At 30.5% G+C, this 21,061-nt stretch overlaps 2 protein-coding genes and 1 pseudogene across 2 annotated transcripts; 2 read left to right on the plus strand and 1 right to left on the minus strand.

Moving 5' to 3' along the window:
- The first annotated feature begins 3,616 nt into the window (after positions 1 to 3,616).
- On the plus strand, positions 3,617 to 5,146 carry LOC112594073 (cuticle protein 7-like). The gene is made up of 2 exons (XM_025338692.1): positions 3,617 to 3,722; positions 4,352 to 5,146. Exons 1-2 carry the CDS (start codon positions 3,711 to 3,713, stop codon positions 4,853 to 4,855), a joined length of 516 nt encoding a protein of 171 aa, XP_025194477.1. The 5' UTR covers positions 3,617 to 3,710; the 3' UTR covers positions 4,856 to 5,146.
- Positions 5,147 to 11,445: 6,299 nt separating this feature from the next.
- Positions 11,446 to 12,719, plus strand: LOC112594074 (cuticle protein 7-like). Its single transcript, XM_025338693.1, has 2 exons — positions 11,446 to 11,553; positions 11,983 to 12,719. Exons 1-2 carry the CDS (start codon positions 11,542 to 11,544, stop codon positions 12,466 to 12,468), a joined length of 498 nt encoding a protein of 165 aa, XP_025194478.1. The 5' UTR covers positions 11,446 to 11,541; the 3' UTR covers positions 12,469 to 12,719.
- A 7,112-nt stretch (positions 12,720 to 19,831) lies between these two features.
- On the minus strand, positions 19,832 to 20,661 carry LOC112594076 (annotated as a pseudogene).
- Positions 20,662 to 21,061: the final 400 nt, after the last annotated feature.

Below are 21,061 nucleotides of genomic sequence, written 5' to 3' on the forward strand. Positions count from 1 at the left end.
ACCATTCATAATAAATAAATCCCATCAAACTGGTTTCTACCTGCAATTTTAAATCTTAAAAATTACAAAAAATATAATGTAATATTATTATTATATTCACTAAAAAGTAAAAACTTCACTTAAAAAACACATCTAAAACACTATAGTGTATATTTATTTAATATACAATAATTGTACAGATTTGACATATTTTAATATTTGTTGTATATTGAATATTTATAACCTGTATCTAAACTACAAAGGCATCGAATCAATAAAAATTCAAATTTTTATATTTGGTAAGTGCCTTACGTAATGTGTTATACAATTGTGTGTATTAGGTAAAAATATTACTTTTTCTTCGTTTGGCATCATTGTCTACAAAATATATTGATAACTATTTTACTTTAGTGTGTTTAAAATATATGATAATCCAGGTTAATTATCTTTGTTATCCACGGTTTATTAATATAGTTCTAAAAGTAGAGTATACCTTTTTTCTGATTTTCTAATTTATATTTTTGAAACTTGATATTGGAAAATTATTACTATTCTAAAACAACAATAATTAATTATTAATAATTGAAATATTTTATGATTTATCTAAAATAAAAATGTTAATATTAATTTTGTTTCCTTTAAAAATCTAAAATATATAAATAAATCGTGTAAATATTTTAAAATACCTACTTAAACTACTTTACTAATTATTTTCATCACGTATAATACAACAGAATTTTAACATAAATATAAACACATAATCAATACTATGATTGAGTATACTATAAATTGTCATTTTATACTCAATGTCAAAATATAAAATAGTTATGATTAAGTCGTGAAAGATAAAGTAAACATATAATCATGTCGTACATAGGTTAAAAGTCAAGGAAACAGTGAAAATATGTTACATATAATAATATCGAATAGGCAATCAATCAAATATTGAATCTTATAAACAAGATAACTATTTGAATTAATATTATCTTATTTTTCTAGCTACATATTATTATGTAAAGTTATAATAATTGATACCATTGAGAGTCCACCGCATTCATTATGGTTAAATAGTATATAGATTATAAATAACCTATCGAATTTTCTATTATTAAGTAGTATAAAGTTGATAGAAAATGTAAAATGAAATTATGTGACGGTATGTTGTCCTATTATTTAAAACAACTTAAATATATTATAATGATAAATGTCTTATGTAAGTGCATCGCATTGTTGGAAAACCGGTTGTTGATAGAAAAAAGTGTATTAATTTAAATACATCATTAATCAATGCTTGAATTAAAACAATAGTATGCAGTATTCATTATCAATTTGAATATTTGATCAACCATTTATATAAATGGCGATAGAACGTAACACTGAATTAATTAATTGATTAATAGGCATACACTAAATAACTATAGTTATTTAATTAGGATACAGAAAAATCTAATACCCACATAATTTATTTAAATTAAAAACAAAACGAGACGAACAGTATAAAAAGTCTAAATAGGTGTTTAGCATTCGTCTCGCATCGTTTCGTTTTGACACAGGTATTATGATTATATTAGCGGGGTTCTGTAAGAACTACGGTTCTTTGCCAATCTTCTCTAGATATCTTCAAAAGATATTATTTATATAGGTCATATTGACTCAAATCATAGGAAATCACAAATGACATCTCCAATTTTTTTTTTTTTTTTTTTGCATGAAACGTAAAAGTAAAATCGTTTGTGTGCTCCGTTTGATTAAAGACATGTTTACAGAGAAAAGGTAATACAAGTAAGTACAAAATATCATTATAAGACTAAAAATATTCTTATTTTGCCTAAAGTTTAAAATATAATAGTAAGCACTTGAGTACTTTCTTTGCATTTTATGTATGTCAAGGTGTAATAATATCGAGTACTCGAAAAACAATTCTGAGAGATGCACCATTTTATTTATTACAATAAAGAAAACCTACGTAGTTTTTCAATATCGTGAGTGATCACATTATTATTAACATAACACGTCTTCATTCTATCGAGTTGTTGTTGAATAGCTCAAACCGCCGCCAAACACACAACCAACATAACATTCGACCAAACTTTCACTCTCATTGTTTCAATTAATTTTCCAGATTCTTAGCAAAGCAAAAAAAGTGTTAATTTTACAGCATTATTAAAAAAAAATCTAATTACACCTTGTTTAAGTGCAAGAAAAAAATGCAAACGTTTCATATTGTACCATACCTTTAAACATCGGAAACCGAACCTGAATTATACTTTAAAGTGGTCATTCTTTATTTTTCACAAAGTAATATTATAATAAAAAAACCGTTGAAAAACATATTAATAAAATTTCGCCAAAAGTACTATTTCAACCAAGCTCCACTCAGAAATGTGTTTTGACGTGACAATTTATAAAATAACTTCAAATAAAAAGTATGTACGTTGGAAATAAAAATACAATAAGAATATTAAAATTAGTTTTTCACTAGTACAATGAACACGGATAAAAATGTATAGGTGCACACTAATTGGCTACGTAATTAGCGATCACGTTCATAATAAATTGGGTAAACACCGCTGCAACAATCTACAGGTATTTCAAAATTGTATAACTCCCATACGCTCATACAAATATACAGCCACGCCGATATGTGCGTACATAATTTATGCGTATAATATGTTATAAGTTAAGAACGCATATAGCAGAAAATCCGGTCATTTTACATAACGCTCGTCGTCTTTGAAAAATTTTATCTGACCGGGATTTGTAATACAATGACCGACGAATAAAATAAGTGTAGTAGTATTGATACTCATATTGTTTCAAATATTTCAGTTACATTATCGATTTTTATCGCTTTTTAGTTTAATTATATTACATGGTTCCTACTTAAAATAAAAAACAAAAAAAAAAACATATGAATTAATCTTTAGACATATATTAACTGAATTTAAGTGTCAGGTTACAAATTTCTAAGCACTTTGTTTTTTCTTTAACAAACAAATTATATGCATCAACTACCCATAGAAACAAAAATGATGAAATGTTGATGGTTATTTTATGATTTTCATATTTACATAGATAATAATACCATTTAATTAATATGAATAAAATAATATAATATATTATTAATGAAATGAAAATTAAATATTATATATTGTTTATTTGTCCGTTTGTCGGTCATTCTATACATGGCCTGGAGATTATTTGAATGTCCTATTTTCTATGTCGAGCACAATAAGAATAATATATTATATTTTTTGCTTACACGGATACACGGTGATTGGTAAAATGCTATTATTGCCAATACGTAATTTGTTTTATGAAAAATTAAATTTCATTATAATATTATACTCTTCGCTATGGCTTTTGTAAGGACAAGATCAGCCAATCCAAAATGTTAAATAATTAATTCTGTATCACTGACAGTTACTGTTTTTGACCGCACGGACAAAAATTCAAGGTTGCTCTTTTTATCGTTCAACCAAACCCAATAGCCTTAGGTCCAATGTTTCCTCGGTTATGAGGTTGCCATATTAGCTAAATCATTACTCTCCTATGTAACCGGTTCGTTGTATCGAAATCATGGAAGGAGTTAATCGACTGGAAGGGATTAAAGTCATTTGAAACTTTTAGCATAAATAGAGTAAACTCAACAGTCACACTCACCAGTCATTCGTGATCGTTCGATTGTAATTTATTTAAAAAATTCAAAATCACAAAAAAAAACCATTAAAATGGCCGCTAAGGTAAGTGACTTAATTTTTACTCGTGACTATAACGCAGGATTTCAGTTAGACCGAACGCAAAGTCCAACTACCGCAGAATTCATTATAACAAGCCATACCTCATCGATTTTTTATTTTTATTTTCATTAACGAGTATAAAGCCGTCTTCGCAGCGCACGTTTTAACTTAAATTCTTTTTGAAAACCATAAAAATAAATTCATCGAATTTCAATAGGGGTACTTGACGAAACCGACCGCCGACGTTTTCGAGTTTTATGCCGCAGATATATATGTATATGTAGATATAGATGTATTACTAACTATAGAGTTCAATTACTCGTTGTTGAGAAAAAATTGTAGCCTGAAACGGCCAAAAATATGAGGTGAATTAGACAGGAACGATATTTTTTGTAAAATAATCGATATTTATAGGTACTTTCATTAAAACGAAATATTGTACTACATAGTTATTGTTTAAAAGTTACCGTTCTTGAACTACCAGCGAGCGAGTTAGCTATTTAGTTATTATAAATATAGTTAGACGTGTGTGTGTGTGTGTGTGTGTGTGTCTGTCTGTGCGAGGTATAATTTTTGCGTTCAACACGTAATGTATAACCCAACCTAACCATGGTATTATTGTTTTGTTACAGTTGATCATCTTCGCCGCTTGCGTGGTCTCCGCCATCGCTCAATACCCCGCCCCGGCCTACAAGCCAGCTTACCCAGCACCCGCCTACCCAGCACCGGCATACGCCGCACCCTCTTACGCCGCCCCGAAAGCCTACGCTCCGGAACCCGCATACCCACCCAAGCCATACAACTTCGAATACAGCGTCAACGACCCATCCACATACGACGTCAAGAGCCAGTCCGAATACAGCGACGGCAACGGCAACGTCAAAGGATCGTACAGCCTGGTCGAAGCCGACGGTTCCACCCGCGTCGTCGAATACACCGCTGACTCCTACGGATTCAACGCCGAAGTCAAGAAAATCGACGGTGGATACAAGGCCCCGTACAGCGCCCCAGCCTACAAAGCCGCCCCGGCCTACAAGCCAGCTTACCCAGCACCGGCCGCATACGCAGCACCCGCTTACCCAGCACCCGCCTACTCCGCACCGGCCTACAAACCAGCCCCATACAAGGCTTACTAATTTGTCTTCGTCCTTTCGATTTCTATAACACTTTCTTCCGATCTTTTGACGCCGAAAACTAGTCGCCAGTAAACTGCTGTCGTACGACTTGTTGTCCGGCTCTCGAGTCATATACCATGATTACTATTATTATTAATTATTTATTAACCATATTATATTGTAATAATATATAATCATGTATTCTCTCTTCCTTCTTCGTGCATCGTAAACAACATCTCACGATCAAATACCTGTATTTATTGTTGTGTAAATGTATAGTTTAATATATGTTTGCAAGACGTTAAAATCGCACTGGTTTTTATTATTTGTTTTCACCTACCTACTATAAAAATACACTCTTATTTCCGTTTGGTAAAATCTCAACGGCTGCTGTCGTTGTGGAATTCACCACGCCGCAACGATATAGCGACGTGGTTGATTAAAACATCGTTGATCGATGTACTAAAATAATATACTAAATATTATCGGTGAAAAAAACAATATTGAAGTCGATAAATGAGACGTCTTAACAGTTTACAGCTATAGCCTACAGATATAATACATGACAGGGTACAATTCGTAAATGTATAATGATATTATTAATATTATGTTGTGTTGTTACAGAATAGTAATCGATTTAAAAGTACTGTAATCGACGTCTAATATTTAATCATAAATACATTGTATAATTATTATAAATATAAAATATAAAAGTAAAAGTATATATGATTTAAAGAGTTGTACGTTGAGTACTCGTTCCGCTTCAGCAGTTTGACGAATGACATAGTACTAGTACTGTGTTAAAGATACTAAAAATTTTAAAGCAATGATAAATCTTTGCAACATTATGAAGATTCATGAAAGAATTGTGATTCACTAATGTAGTCGTGTCCTTTTTCAAATTTTAAGTGTGTATCAAAAAAATGTATGAATAAAAATGTTCAAAATATATTTTATACGTTATTCAGAATAGTAAAGTAGACATTTTATAATTTTTTATTTACACAGAAATGTTCTCATTAACATTGATTAAAATAACCGCAAAAAAACATTAGTATTATTGATGTATTTATTTGAATGATAAAAAAAATAACAACTATTAAAATAACTCGTTATAAAAACATATGATGATAATTGTTAAAAACCCTGAATAACTATTTGTTTAGGATAAATAAAAATATATTGTATAGATAAATAAGTCAATTATTTCTTGTTTAGTGTTTAAACTGTTATACTCATATAAAAAAAAATCCATGAAGAGTAAAATAAAAAACTTATATTAAACTACTAAGTCTATTAATACAAATGAAATTACAAACTGCTTTGAAGTAAAACTAAAAAAACAAAACCTAGGCCTACAAGTTAATATATAGAAGGCTTATTAAAAATTCCATGTAAGTACTATACCTACCTACTTGAATAATCTCATCAGAAACAAAAAAGAGCTATATACTCATTATTATAAATATAAAAATATTACTTTATTTAGTTAATTTAAATACGTAGGTATTATTTAACCGTGAACAAAATTATTTTAATCGTCTAATTAATTGTTTTTGAAAGCCGTAAAAATAATATAAAAACAAAAATTTGAATAAACACCAATCATTAAAAATAAAAAATGTCTGTGGTCAAATTTCTTGAAAACAATATCAAATTCTCAAATCCCGTTCCATCGTAAGAGTAATAATATAATACCTTTTTCACTGCTCGAATCTATACAGATAATCATGTTATATTTCGTAGATATTAATAAAAAACAGTAATAAAAAAAAAAAAAAACACCTGCTTACACATGCTTTACAATAAGAAATAATAGAAAAACGTATTACACGAATGTTGAGATTTCGATACATTATTTATACAGTGACGCGAGTCCGCCCATTGTTAACCCATAAATAAATAATAAAAAAAAAAAAAAAACGTGATCATACTGAATGTGATTTATATAATATGACCTCCCTGATCACACTTAATTAATTTCCGTTGAACTCTCGGACCCACTGATATACAAGTAAAACACGACATAACCCCGAACAGCTGCTATATTATAATATGCAATTTATTTACCAATCACCCGAAAACTCTGCCTTGAAAATATATATCTATAATGAATCGCATGACATGTATTGGCATATTATAATACACGTTGTGTAAACACATATTAAAGTGTACTGCTATCGGAGAAACAACAAAATTATTTCAACGACCGTAATGATTTTCACATCTTTCCATCTCCTTAAGATATATTATTTTAAACGAAAAAATCACCGCAGAACGATAATAAATTATTGTAATAACTCGTCGCGAGCACTTCTTAAATTAACACTATAGTTAGTAGTTATGCCGTGGTATCGCAATAACACACAATCGCACCTAACCTCCAACATATCACATCGGCCACCTTCAATGGACATAATGATACTTACTGTAGTGATTACCGATATACTTTTGAGGCTATTTTAACTGTTTGCAATTATTATGTCACGAATAATAATAATTGAACGTCCTATAATAAATTCAAATAAATCATATTAGTGTACGATTATAATTTAGAATACGGAGGTCAAGGTTTACCATTCACTATTAAAATTCTGAATTACGATTAAATAAAAATACACTAATCCTGAAACATTGTCCGAATCATGCGTAGTTTAACGTTTTGTATAGATAAGTATTTTTATTATCTTTCTTTATTTTTACAATAATTGTATACAAGCCTTGTGTATGACGTTTGAATTAGCAGTCGAAATGATGAAAGTAGCCGACTATACTTTCATAAGCTTAAAATTACAAATTACAAATCACAGATAAATGTGAATTTACTACCGATATTATGTTGGCATACTATAAAGAGTACTAAATTATTAATTTGTAGTTGATCCAGTTTACATTGATGTGGACGCGTGGGACAGAAGTTTTAATTTATCATTTATTACCTAGTTGTAATGTCATATATTTTATTTTAAATACCATTTATAGAAAATTCAGGTTTAATAAAAGGTCATACTCAATAAAATAATGATACAATTACATAAATAATATAATATATTTTTTTAGTCCGTAGGGCACTAAAACAAGTAAGTTTACACTCACACCTCTTGTTTAATATTATCTTGCCTAGCCATCTAATATTGGCACAGCAATCCATTTTTCTCTTAAATAATTCAAATGATTTTTCTGTCAAATAGATATTTACTTTCAATTGTAAAATTATAATAATGCAATGTTTTTTTTTTTTCATTTTGTCCCCGTTTAAAAATACATTAAATTGCATAGGTATGATAAACCAAAAAAAAACTTCTTTAAAATGTATAGACTAAATTGTTTTCATAATGCGATAATAATAACTTGAATAATTATTTTATGTAACAGTATAACCACTTACTCTTGGACGCTCTTTAAATAGTGTCCAACTGAAAAACGCTCAATTTATTAAATTATACGTTGTATTAAAATTGCTGATTGGTTAGGTATATTACCTACTTATAATATACCATCGTAAAACTAGTTGAGGCATAAGTACTACAATTATTATTTTATGTACACTACGTGTATAATTATAATATCATAATATATATTATTATCTTATTAAAAACTATGAATAGATATATCGTTAAAATATCTCCACATATACATGTATAATAAAACCAAATTATCCATTTTATATTCGTTGGAAAATGTAGGTAGTGAATAATATAAATAAACATTATACATGATATTATATATATATATATATATTCAATGACACAATGTGCTCATCTAATAGGGAAAGCTCAGCGCACCTATTATGCCACCCATCGAGACTGTAAGTGGTGTAATACCGCCTACTTTAATATTGAACAGTCAACAAAAATGGTCTATTAATGATCAGTTAACAACACTTGTATCTTAAATAAAATAATACAGTTATAGATGTATATTTATTTTAACAACACAGTAGCCACACCAATATCGATCTTTTTCGATAAACATTTGCTTAACATTATTACTTTTTTTCAAATCAAAAAATTGATTTTTCAGTAAGAACTTTTTAATAATTTTCAACGATATATCTATACCACCTATAAACACGTTTTTACGGAGACACAGTTAAGATACGTACATTTATTTAATAAGTATTTAAATTTTAGATACCTACTGAATGATTTTAATTTAGTTTTTACACGATTCTAATACATTTTGAGTGAGTGGAACAGAGATAGAGAAAGAAAACAAATAAAAATAAAATAAAATACAAAAACATTATTACACATTATTTATTATTTAAATCATATTTCGAATGTAAAACAAATCTTACGTACGTATCTAAAACTCTTTAATCGTCTATACAAATTTTTATTAAAAATATAAAATAACTAATAAAATGCAATATATTTAAAAAAAAACTTAGTGTACAATACACACTGAATTCAAATTTAGAATATACGAGGATGTTACATGTTATTGAAATTCATATAATTAAAAATTGTTCACTATTTTGAGAAATATTATTTTTAAATTGAGTGTAAAAAATATTTTTAATTAATTGTCTTATCTCAAAAATATTTCTAAAATATAAATAATATATCACGAATATTTAAATAAAACATTAATACTATTTGTATACAAATTATAGTTAATTTACGTATTAAAACCTAAACATTTAATGTAACGTGGCGTATCACATTGTGTTTATACCACAATTAATCTATATGTAAAGAACATTTATAAGAATGAATAGTTCTAAATATAATATATAATAATCATAATTAACAGTAAACGCATGAAACTATTTGATTATAATAATACTAGCTGTTTTGTTCAAAATCACTCTTCGAACTTTATAATTTACCAAACTTTTAAATAATTACAGCTTTTGTTTAGGTGAATGAAACTAGCCATTTTTAAAGTTTTTTTTTTCAATTATTTATCACACTATTCTGAAACAACTAATATTTATTTTAATCCATCCGTTGTATTTCTATATTCGTAACGCCGTTATATCATCACGATGACCGTGGCGCTGGTCGTGTTACCATTTTAGTCACCACTTGATCAATTTAGATTTTTAACATGGCCATAATAAATATTGTATACCTTTTATTGTCATTATATGTATGAGTATTATGAAAAAGTTCTCGACTTGATGGGAAAAATTAATGGGCAATAATGGACAAAATCAATTTATTCCTCTCGTATAGTATATTTTCTGCGTAGGTACACGTCAATTTAATTATATAACGTATATCGGGAAAATATTGAATATAAAATTAATATTCTGTAGTTTAGGTAGTTACCAATAATATTGTAGTGTAATATAGAGTTACTGAAAAATATCAAGTTGTGACCAAGCGCATTAATTAATAACTATTATTGATGTGCTCGCCTGCACAATATTACTAACTTCCAGTATATAATATTTACGCTTGTTAATTGCGCGTTTTATTTTTTTTATCAAATTTATTTAATTACCCTCTCCACTTATAAAAGATAACTGAAGTAATAATCAAAGACTAATAATCGGAGTCAGATAAAATATCATATTATATTTTCAAAATGTTTCTCAAAATATTTATCATTGTTAAGCCACCTATTAATTACCTTTCATTCCATTAAAATACTTAGTAAGACAAATTTAAAAACATTTCCATTCGATTACGAGTATATTGTGGTGAATTTTTAAAATATTCTCTCTATAATTAAACGTAGGTTTAAAAAAAATAATAAGTCAAAAAAAATCGATATACCTAAAGTTGTATTGGCATATTTAAAACAGCTAAAAAAAAAAAAAAAAAATTCCAGATTCAGATATTAAACTACTAGTGTTATCACTTAAATACTGTATACTAGGTAGTATTATATTGTGTGCTTACAAAACAACAAAAGACATTCAGCAAATTATTCTATTAAAAACCATGATACAATATTCTAAACATAATAGCATATGGTTCATGACAAGCGAAACTTTACATAAATACGAATATTTCTTGAAATATTATATTGCTGCACACGAAACGTACGTTGGTAATTGATGCACATTACGGTAGAATACAAAATACACCACAGACGGCAGTTGTAGTTATTATTACGGACATTCGTAACCACCAGCCAACGTATAATTTAAATCATTTGGAAATAAATGTTCCACGGGTACTGCAAGTCGGAGGCACTGCAAACGCGAGGCAAACCTTTTTTTTTTTTTTTACTCTCCTCGATACCAAATTAACTCGAATAGACGACGACGTGTCCTTGAAGATTTTTCCCTTTACGCCGCCGCCGCGGCCGGACACCGCTGCAATTGTGGCACGGAGCAAAAAGAACGTGTACAGATATAATAATCTACCGATAACCCGGTATATACGCTGCAGTTGTAATGGCTTATATCGCAACCGGTTCGCATAGGCATACGTATACGATAATGACAATAATAATAGTAATAATATCAAAACACATATACCGCAGTGCTATACCGTACAGTAGCGTACCTATAACCCATAACCATATCGAAACTCGAAAGTATGTACTTGTTGGCAGGTACGCGGTCTTATCCGGGGAATACGCGGCGCGCACAACCGCATTGGAAGGGATTGCGGACGACAAACACGGGCATATAAATACGGCGACCGTTCCAGACCGAGACACCAGTTACAGATCTCGTCGTCGTCAAGACTTGCAAATTTTTGAAAAAAAAATAAAACATAACGCACAAGTACACTCGAACAGAAATGGCAGCTAAGGTAAACGTGAACGACAAATCACGGTTTTCGTTGTACGCGAGGAAACCGACTCGCGCCGACGAAATGTTGTCTCGTCATGAAAGCGATAACAGTATAGCACTGAGGTACTGTACGATTTACCCACCATAACCTGCGAGCTCGTGAATCTCCACGACTCGGCGGCTGTAGATATAGCTGCTCGCACATCGTCGACTTGAGACACTGCTCGTCGTCGTCATTAGATTATCCGTTCGTAATTGCGTACAAGTCAAATAAAAAAAAATTAAAAAAATACTGTTACCGCTTGGACGAGACAATATTTTCGTTGCTATTGTTTTTTTTTTTTTTTTTTTTTTTTTTTTTTGTCCTCCTCGACAGAATGTTATTACGTATAATATATTATATGATGTTCGTTTTATTATTATGATCTTAACGATTTCGTTTTCACAGTTGATCGTCTTCGCCGCTTGCGTGGCCTCTGCCCTCGCCCAATACCCCGCCCCGGCTTACAAACCCGCTTACTCGGCGCCCGCTTACCCGGCACCAAAGGCTTACGCTCCGGAACCCGCCTACGCACCGGCCCCGTACAACTTCGAATACAGCGTCAACGACCCACACACCTACGACGTCAAGAGCCAATCCGAATACGCCGACGGCAACGGTTACGTCAAGGGATCGTACAGCCTTTTGGAAGCCGACGGCTCCACCCGCGTCGTCGAATACACCGCCGACGACTACAACGGTTTCAACGCCGAAGTCAAGAAGATCGACGGTGGATACAAAGCCCCGTACAGCGCACCGGCCTACAAGCCAGCCTACCCAGCACCCGCTGCCTACCCAGCACCAGCTTACCCAGCACCGGCTTACAAACCAGCCCCGTACAAGCCAGCTTACCCGGCACCGGCCTACAAGCCTGCTCCGTACAAGGCGTACTAATCACACCAGCGACTCGTCCTGGCGATGTATCGCAGCACCACCACTCCCAGACTAAATCTCTTCGCCGCCGGTGAAACCGTCGCAAATATTATCGATGCCAACACCCGAACGATTCGCATGTTTATTGCGCCTGCGACGCGCGTATAAATATACATTTTGTAAATAGATCTTAATAGACGACATCACATCATCATTATTATAATTATTATCATTATTGCCTATATTATACGATCCGTCGTGATACTATAATATTATAACAGCCGTGTCTTGTTTTTCTTTCAAACATAATATTACACCTCTGCAGTATCCACTCTTGGTATACACTCCTTGCTGATGACACTATTGGTGTTAAGTACGTCGCGATCACAATGCGATAATTAATTAATTATATTTACTCAATGGTGATAGCACTCGATGTGTTGAGCGATGATTTGCCATAGACGCCGAATAAATAATATCTGATACCTACCGTTTGCGCGGTTCGTTTGACGTAAACGGGGATCCATACGACATTGTCGTAGTAGTATTAATGCGTTATTATGGTAATACGCGTGAGCTGTGTGGTTTATCTCGATAAAATTTATCGATCGTCTACTCGACTCAACGTCCGTGTTTGTGTAATGAGACCACGCATTATTAAAAACACGTAAAGATAAAAATTGAAAAAACTTAATTTATAAAAATGCAGATGTTATTAATTTTAGTGGACACTTAAAAGTGTTAGTATACGAATAATAATCTACTACCTACTACTAAAGTGCTTAAAAAATATTTGTTTCGTTGACAGAGCATGTATATAAGGTTATGCATTGTTTTGAACCATATGGACTTTCCAGATAGTGTAAGTTTGTTTAGCTATATATTCTTTAAACATTGAAAACAACCTATATAAACCAATACAAAATAATGTTTTACTTGGTTCTCATACAAATTACTTTATTAAATAGTTATCGTTGTACGTACTTCATATGCAAATAATAATGTACACTAAAATATAATAGATAAATACATCAATTTCAGTGCTTATTTTCAAAATTGTACAATTAACTCAAGTTGATTTAAGATTTAATATTTTTAGTTTATTAGTTTTGATACACAACAATTGTATGATGTTTTTAGGATGTTGTAAACATTATAGCAAAACTATAAGTTAACAGAATATATCGCATTAAATTGAATTGAAGTCAAATAGTCTATTTATCAACAAACGTTATGATTATATATGAACATACTTTTCACTTTTTTAACACATATTTTTTTTTTTTTATAAAAGTAATGTATTTTATTAATTATATATCTTCATAAAATTAATAAATCATAATTTTCCAAGTAAAGCAATCAATTAATTTCTTAAGTAAATACAGCAGTGTGAAATAAACGACTTTGTCTTCTATTTTTATACCCAAAATAGATTAAAATATACTTAGTGTTTTTTATAGGCGTTGACATAAGGTCTGTATATTATATAGCTGAAGGTTAATAGGTATCATTTATCTCTGAAGTACTCGCAATTTGTCTACTATATGTAGTATTTAAGACGAGTCAGCATTATTTGAAGCATGAGCATTTCAAACTTTGAAAAATATTTTTGAAAATACCAACGTTCTCTCTCGCGTAATACTGTTAAACCTTCACTTCGTGTACAGGTTCAACACACTATCGAAATGCCCAAAACTTAATACTCAATTATCTAGTAAGTACATTGCGCACACCGCTCTAAATTTTAAAAGTAAATATTGAAGTATTGCCATACAAGAGCTGGCAATTATTATCTGCACGTATTTTATAGTTATACATTTTTTGAAAACAGTACTTCACTGCTATAGCGATAACATTCGTCGTTCTCGAGTAGCGCTCTCGGACGGAATTTCCGCTCGGTGCGGCATAATTAAAAAATTGTATTATTTTGTGTGTTGAATAACTGCAGCTGATATTATAACGATCCCCATAGATAGGTCAGACCTCGCAGTTTACAGTGCACTTTTTTCGGTCCACCGCGATAAAATAATAGCACCTATCTATAGGTACGCTGCTCCCCGTGAAAACAACGCGTTCGTTGTATTAGTCAACAATCGAAATGCAGCTCGCTGCAGCAATAATATTTATTTATTTATTATTAATTTATGTGGCTACGATACACGTATAATATTGTGTCTATTAATTTATGCGCGTGTATGTTTTTTCGTCGTGAAATACGATCTAATAATAATAATAACAATAATATGCGCGTGCGCCGCTACAATATCACTATGATAATAATATTGCCTACGTATATTGTATTGACGCCCATCGCGCGAATCTAGCCGTAAATCATTCCGATAAATCGATTCGAAGATCTATATATATGCGGCAACAGCCGTGTTTGCCCACAGGACGTTTGTCCTTTTGACTGCAGTTTATGAACCGTGTAATGTTTATTATAATACGTACACCGTGTGTACAGGTACTAATAACGTGCACCAATGTCGAATAATGAAAAGGAATGTGCGGTATGCCTATAAATATATATATATATATATACTATTTATACATATTATAAATCTCGAGAGAGGAAAGAAAGAGTGAATAATAATAATAATAATGAAAAATAAAAAAAATGAAAGAATATAACTGTATTAGCGCGCATAATACACATAATATAGTGTACACTTCATATAAATGAATAATATAATTTATAAATATATATATATATATATAACATTATACCGTACCTATGTTTGTATATTGGGTCAATGTCAGTGGAACCACGCGCGCCCGACGTCCACCAGACGCCCGTTAATACCGGTTTATGTCTTTTTAATGAACATTCGCATTATGTAATGTTTAAAAATGATAGTAAGTTTTTGTCCGCTAAATAACCATTTATAATGCACACATATTGTGCTCGTGTGAGCGTATATCCATATGCATAAATCGATTGATTGACAGTAAACATTTGACAAGCCGTGATATTGTTGTATATTTAATAATATTAGTCTATGATGTATTAAATATTTTTCTATACTCGATCGCGCTAACGGACCAGGTTTGGTTTCAAATAAACGCACGTTTGTTCTCAAATCACATAAATCAAAATTGTGATTTCATTTGGACACCAGTGAGTGAGTCGTGTTCGATTTCGCAATGTTTACAGATTTTTCGGCAATCGAATTTTTTTATTCAATCGCACATATTATCATAATATCATACCTACGGGCTACGTACGGGTACTACCGAATGAATGGTACACGCTCATTATTTTTCATTCCTCTAGAATTATTTAAAGCGTGGACGTACCTACAAGTAACACCGAACGTATTTCAGAATGTAAACTTACTTGTTATTTTTCAATTTTTTTTTACAAATTATTAATCATTACTATTCAAAATTACTATTTTTGTCTAAATTTAAAGTTTTTACACAGAACGCAATTATTATTGTTATCGGTGAACTAATCAACACATTGTTGCTTATCTCTAAGTTTTTAAGTTTACTTATGTTATAAATTGACATGTGAAAACAAAATATAATCTATACGGATTTACAATACTAACATCACTTCAAAATACTTAAATGTTAATAAACAAAGTTAATGAAACTGTGAAACTTTCAGATTTATATTCGATAACCATAAATAAAAATGATCAACTACACAATAAATTGTATTAAAATTGTATCATGGAGATTTCGCGTAGTTCCTATTTTTATATAAGCTACAGAAAAAATAAATTGATATAATGAAAATATTAAAAATATAACAGTACATAAATCAATAATTCACTGAAATATAACTCACTTCAACTTATTACATTTTATAAATTTTAACTCGAACAAGAAAATCAAGAATTTATTAACTATTAAATATTATTTCTCATTTTCTAAATGTATAAGATAAAAATTGAAAAAATAAATACCTATTGCGACTAATTATTATTTAATAGTTAATACATAGATGTAGCAAAATACAGTTTTATATAAATATTAAATATAAATTTTATATTAACAATATTAATACATTTTTGACCACCTAGAATTTAAGTGAGTACTCCAATGTAGTAGAAAACAGTGATCTACAATAATTGGCAATAGGTATATACGTAAATGTATTAAAATTTAAATCATCGCTTCATTGCTGATTTGCATAGTTCTTGGATAGAAAAGCAACGTGAACTTATAACTTTACTAACTGTTGTTTTTATTACAAAATATGTTATACATTTCCATTTTATTCCTCAAGCCACGATTTCCATTCTTACAAGAAATCTTCATAATATTCTAAACATATTTTCCAACCAAATTCTACTGTGATGCTGGCAGAACAATATAACATATGATTATGATTTAATATATTCACATAATGACCTACTTTTTAAGTTTTCTCTAGATACAATTGAACATAATATTATGATCCCTATAACAATATTGACTATTATTAATTCATTCAAAACGAATGTTTTCCATCCAATAGGTAACAGGTCAGAAGGTTATACATACCTCTTTATTGCACTGCGGCCAATGATGGATGTATCGATGATATTATAATGATTCGGTTTTCGGCCAACCCATATCCCGGTTAATGGACGTAGCAAATCACGATTCATATTCAAGGATCCGTTGTAATTAAACACAGAACAATGTGTTGTAATAATACGTGTAAGACATACATTTTTAATAGAGTTTTCAATAACTGAATATTACTTGTTATGACTATGATTGTCCTTTGAATACATTGGTACTACGGACACGATGTAGTGTACTAACGGGTATAATTTATAATATTTCATAGATAGACAAATAGAAACCATGTTATTAATACTATTATAATATGTAGTTATTCGGATTGTGGAAACTATTTGATAAATCAATTTGTTGAAGAAATACTAATACTGTTTTAAAATAATATAATTATAAATAATGTATGACCAACACACATATTTATCAATAACTAATCTATAATAATATTTTGTAATAATTATACCTCATATTACAAGCTTTATAATTATTATTAATCAAAACTATTTATTTTAATATTTCAATGGTGAAGTATTCAAATAACTTAAAAGGTAATGTTAAAACAAATTGGTTAACGCAAGCAGTTTTAAAATAAATTTGAGAACTGTTAAATTAACGCTTCGGGCTTAATAATAATATTACTAAGCAAATCAACAAGTTAATAATGTTATAGTGGTGAGGTATTGATTTTTCAATTAGATGGGTATTTTTTTTTTTTTTTTTTAATTGTATAGTGCGTGTGTTCTTAAATACTTTTTCTGGTTGAAGACTTCTTTAACTTAAAAGTTTCATTAGTATATAGAACACTCAATGAATTGGAAACTAGACACTGATGGAACTTTACCAAAGTTCTAGAGAAAATTGTGAAAAACGAACGGTTACGATAACATACACAGTTCTAAATGGCACTTGATATTTTACTTAATTATCTATATACATATATAATAAAAAAGACGAAATAAAAAAAAAATGTATCATAATACTGAAGTATACTAACAACTAAACATACATTTTAATTAAAAGTTGTCATCACCAAATCAAATTAATTACTAGATAACTTGATAAAAATAAAAATTTCAAAAAGTAAATTATTATTATGTGGACTTAATTTATTGTTACTTTTAAATTTATATTAATAACACTGACTATTAAAGTTTGTGCCGAGATAAGTATAGCAAAATAATTATAACGCATTAAATCTCCATGCTTTATTTTTGTATAATACTAGTCAGATTTTTTATCATTAACATATACGTTTTATGATATATGATAATTATAAATTAATTGATATTAAATTCTGCAAAGATTTTTGAACAGAATTATTACATTATATTATTGTACAGTATTATGTATTTTTAATTGTATTTAACATTATATCAAAACACTCCGCCTCTAAACATATTTTAAGTTAAATATTGTATACAATTATGTCGTGAAATAAATCTTGTTGCTTCTAGACAAAAACAAAATAAAAAAAATGCTCTCAATTATTTGATATAGCGCTATTACAAAGCTCGTTATAATAATTATTAAACGCAAGTGCAACTCATCTCAAATGTCTACTTTTTGAAGGCTAATCAAAAATACACCTCTCACGGCTGTAACTATGATCAAAGTAAAACTATCAAAGGCCTTTTCGACCTATTTAACACTGGCCGTGTTTATGTAGAAACATTCCCAAGTCATTCAATTCATTCAGATGATCATTTTATTTCAAAATTTCATTTAAACTTAATAATATATGCATGTTTTTGATTGACGTGAAACGAGTAATCCTACAGTAAAATTGGTATTGTTTTGTTACGTATTAAACTACATTTTCAAATGATCAATCATTTTGTCGTACAGAACCACTAAAAGATGTTGGACACCTAACTCGAAGAGATTGTCGATTTATCAATCTTGCGAATATAAATGTGAACTATTTATTTATTTTTATCTTTATGTCGCTTTTAATTCTGTAGTCCAACTTTTAGTCTAAGTATAATGATTAATGATAACGGATGTGTTTTTATTCATTGAAATTACAAGCAGCATTTTTGTTCAATATATACATAAAGTTTACTTTTTAATATATTTTCGATGTTTTTACCAAATTTCCTAAAAGTTTCATAAATTTAAAAACAGCTCTTTCTCCTAAACGATTTCTAAAAACTTACTAAGACATTTAATGGAAATTGTTTGCTTTGTACTCGTTGTGCTAGCTTTTGTTCAATGAGGTGTAAACTTAAGACTGCGAAGCACTAGCGATAAGTAAAACAAAAACCAAAAACTTCGGATTGATTATTATTAAAACTATTAAAGTAATACATTTTTTTAAGCCATTATTAATAAAGTGTTAAAATCTTTTAATTTTTAAATGATCTCAACTTACATTATTTAAAATTTCGATCATTAAATACTAAATTATTTCTACAATATCATCAGTTGATATGAAAATAATAATAAATATAGAGCGTTTCTTTTAAAATAACAATGTTCTGTTATTTATTTACCCGGGAAGTATAATAATTACATGATATTAAGTAAATATTGAAAAATCGTGAATAATCTATGATATCAGAATTGCATTTGGTATGTGGAAAAACTTTATTTCAAACATGTACTAATAATTATTGTAAGCTCATGCCTGATAATGTCCAAGATAGGAATGGTGTGCAACTGAATTGTGTGGGTAACAGTCAGCGGATTCGAACTAGCATTGAAGTTTAGCTTGTTCATTTACACCAATATAATAGATACACATCATAATATTATGAAGTCAAATATTTAGTGACCACTGGGTTTTCACTCAGCACAATATTACATAAAATGTGTTATGTAGAATACAAAAAAAAAAAATAATAATAAAAACGATTTTTTGATGAAAATGATGAATGATTTATTTACACGTTAATGTACACAATCATTTTAGTAAAAACAAATGAGTCAATGATAATAATACAAACAACTGGTTAGCGGACTCCGGGAGAGTGGAACCGTGTAACAGCTGATTAGAGACAGTCGGAAGAAGGTGGAACGACGATATAACAATTATTATATCAACATCATCGTTTGAGGACGAATTAATAAGCTGGCTTGTACGGGGCTGGTTTGTAAGCCGGTGCTGGGTAAGCTGGCTTGTAGGCCGGTGCACCGTACGGGGCTTGTATCACCGTCGATCTTCTGACTTGCGCTGAAACCGTTGCAGTCGTCGGCGTGTATTCGACGACGCGGGTGGAGCCGTCGGCTTCAAAGGCTGTACGATCCCTTGACGTAACCGTTGCCGTCGGCGTATTCGGATTGGCTCTTGACGTCGTAGGTGTGTGGGTCGTTGACGCTGTATTCGAAGTTGTACGGGCCGGTGCGTAGGCGGTTCCGGAGCGTAAGCCTTTGGTGCCGGGTAAGCGGGCGCCGAGTAAGCGGGTTTGTAAGCAGGGGCGGGGTATTGGGCGAGGGCAGAGGCCACGCAAGCGGCGAAGATGATCAACTGTAAAACGAAATTTCAAAATTAAAAACGAAAATTTAATTTTCTCGGTTCGCGCTTAGAAGTTAAAAAAGAAAAGAAAAAAATGCTTCGTCTTAAAATGTGCGCATATTAGGAGAATGTGACTTACCTTAGCGGCCATTTTATTGATTTGTTTGTGTTTGTTGAATCGAAATGCTCGATGACTGTGTACAGAAATGAACTGATGAATACAGATACTTGAGGCACGGTATTTATGCTAAAACATTTCGCGGCATCCCTTCCAGACACATTTTGCGCACGAATCCCGCTCGGCTTGCGTTGGTCATTTCGCCGTGCACGAGAACCGGTTGAGACGGAGACGCCCGTTAAGTCATATTTTTCTTTTACTCTTTGCGACCTGGACACAAACTATACGGTCTCACGCCTTCGTCGTCGACACAAGCATATCGATATACCTTAGATCTAAGTCTTACATATACACACCACACCCCAAATACAATACAAATTTGACGAGATGACTCTGAATTTAAAAGTATATATTTGACTTGTATTTACATAATATTTGCTTTCAATTCATTTACACTCACTCTTTAACTAAATCTATCAATATTTCCATAACGTGTTAATTCTCTATAGGTCAACAATATAATCAAT

This window comes from Melanaphis sacchari, unplaced genomic scaffold (genome assembly GCF_002803265.2).
Source record: "Melanaphis sacchari strain LSU unplaced genomic scaffold, SCAv2.0 Contig21_pilon_pilon, whole genome shotgun sequence".
Lineage (NCBI taxonomy): Eukaryota > Metazoa > Arthropoda > Insecta > Hemiptera > Aphididae > Melanaphis > Melanaphis sacchari.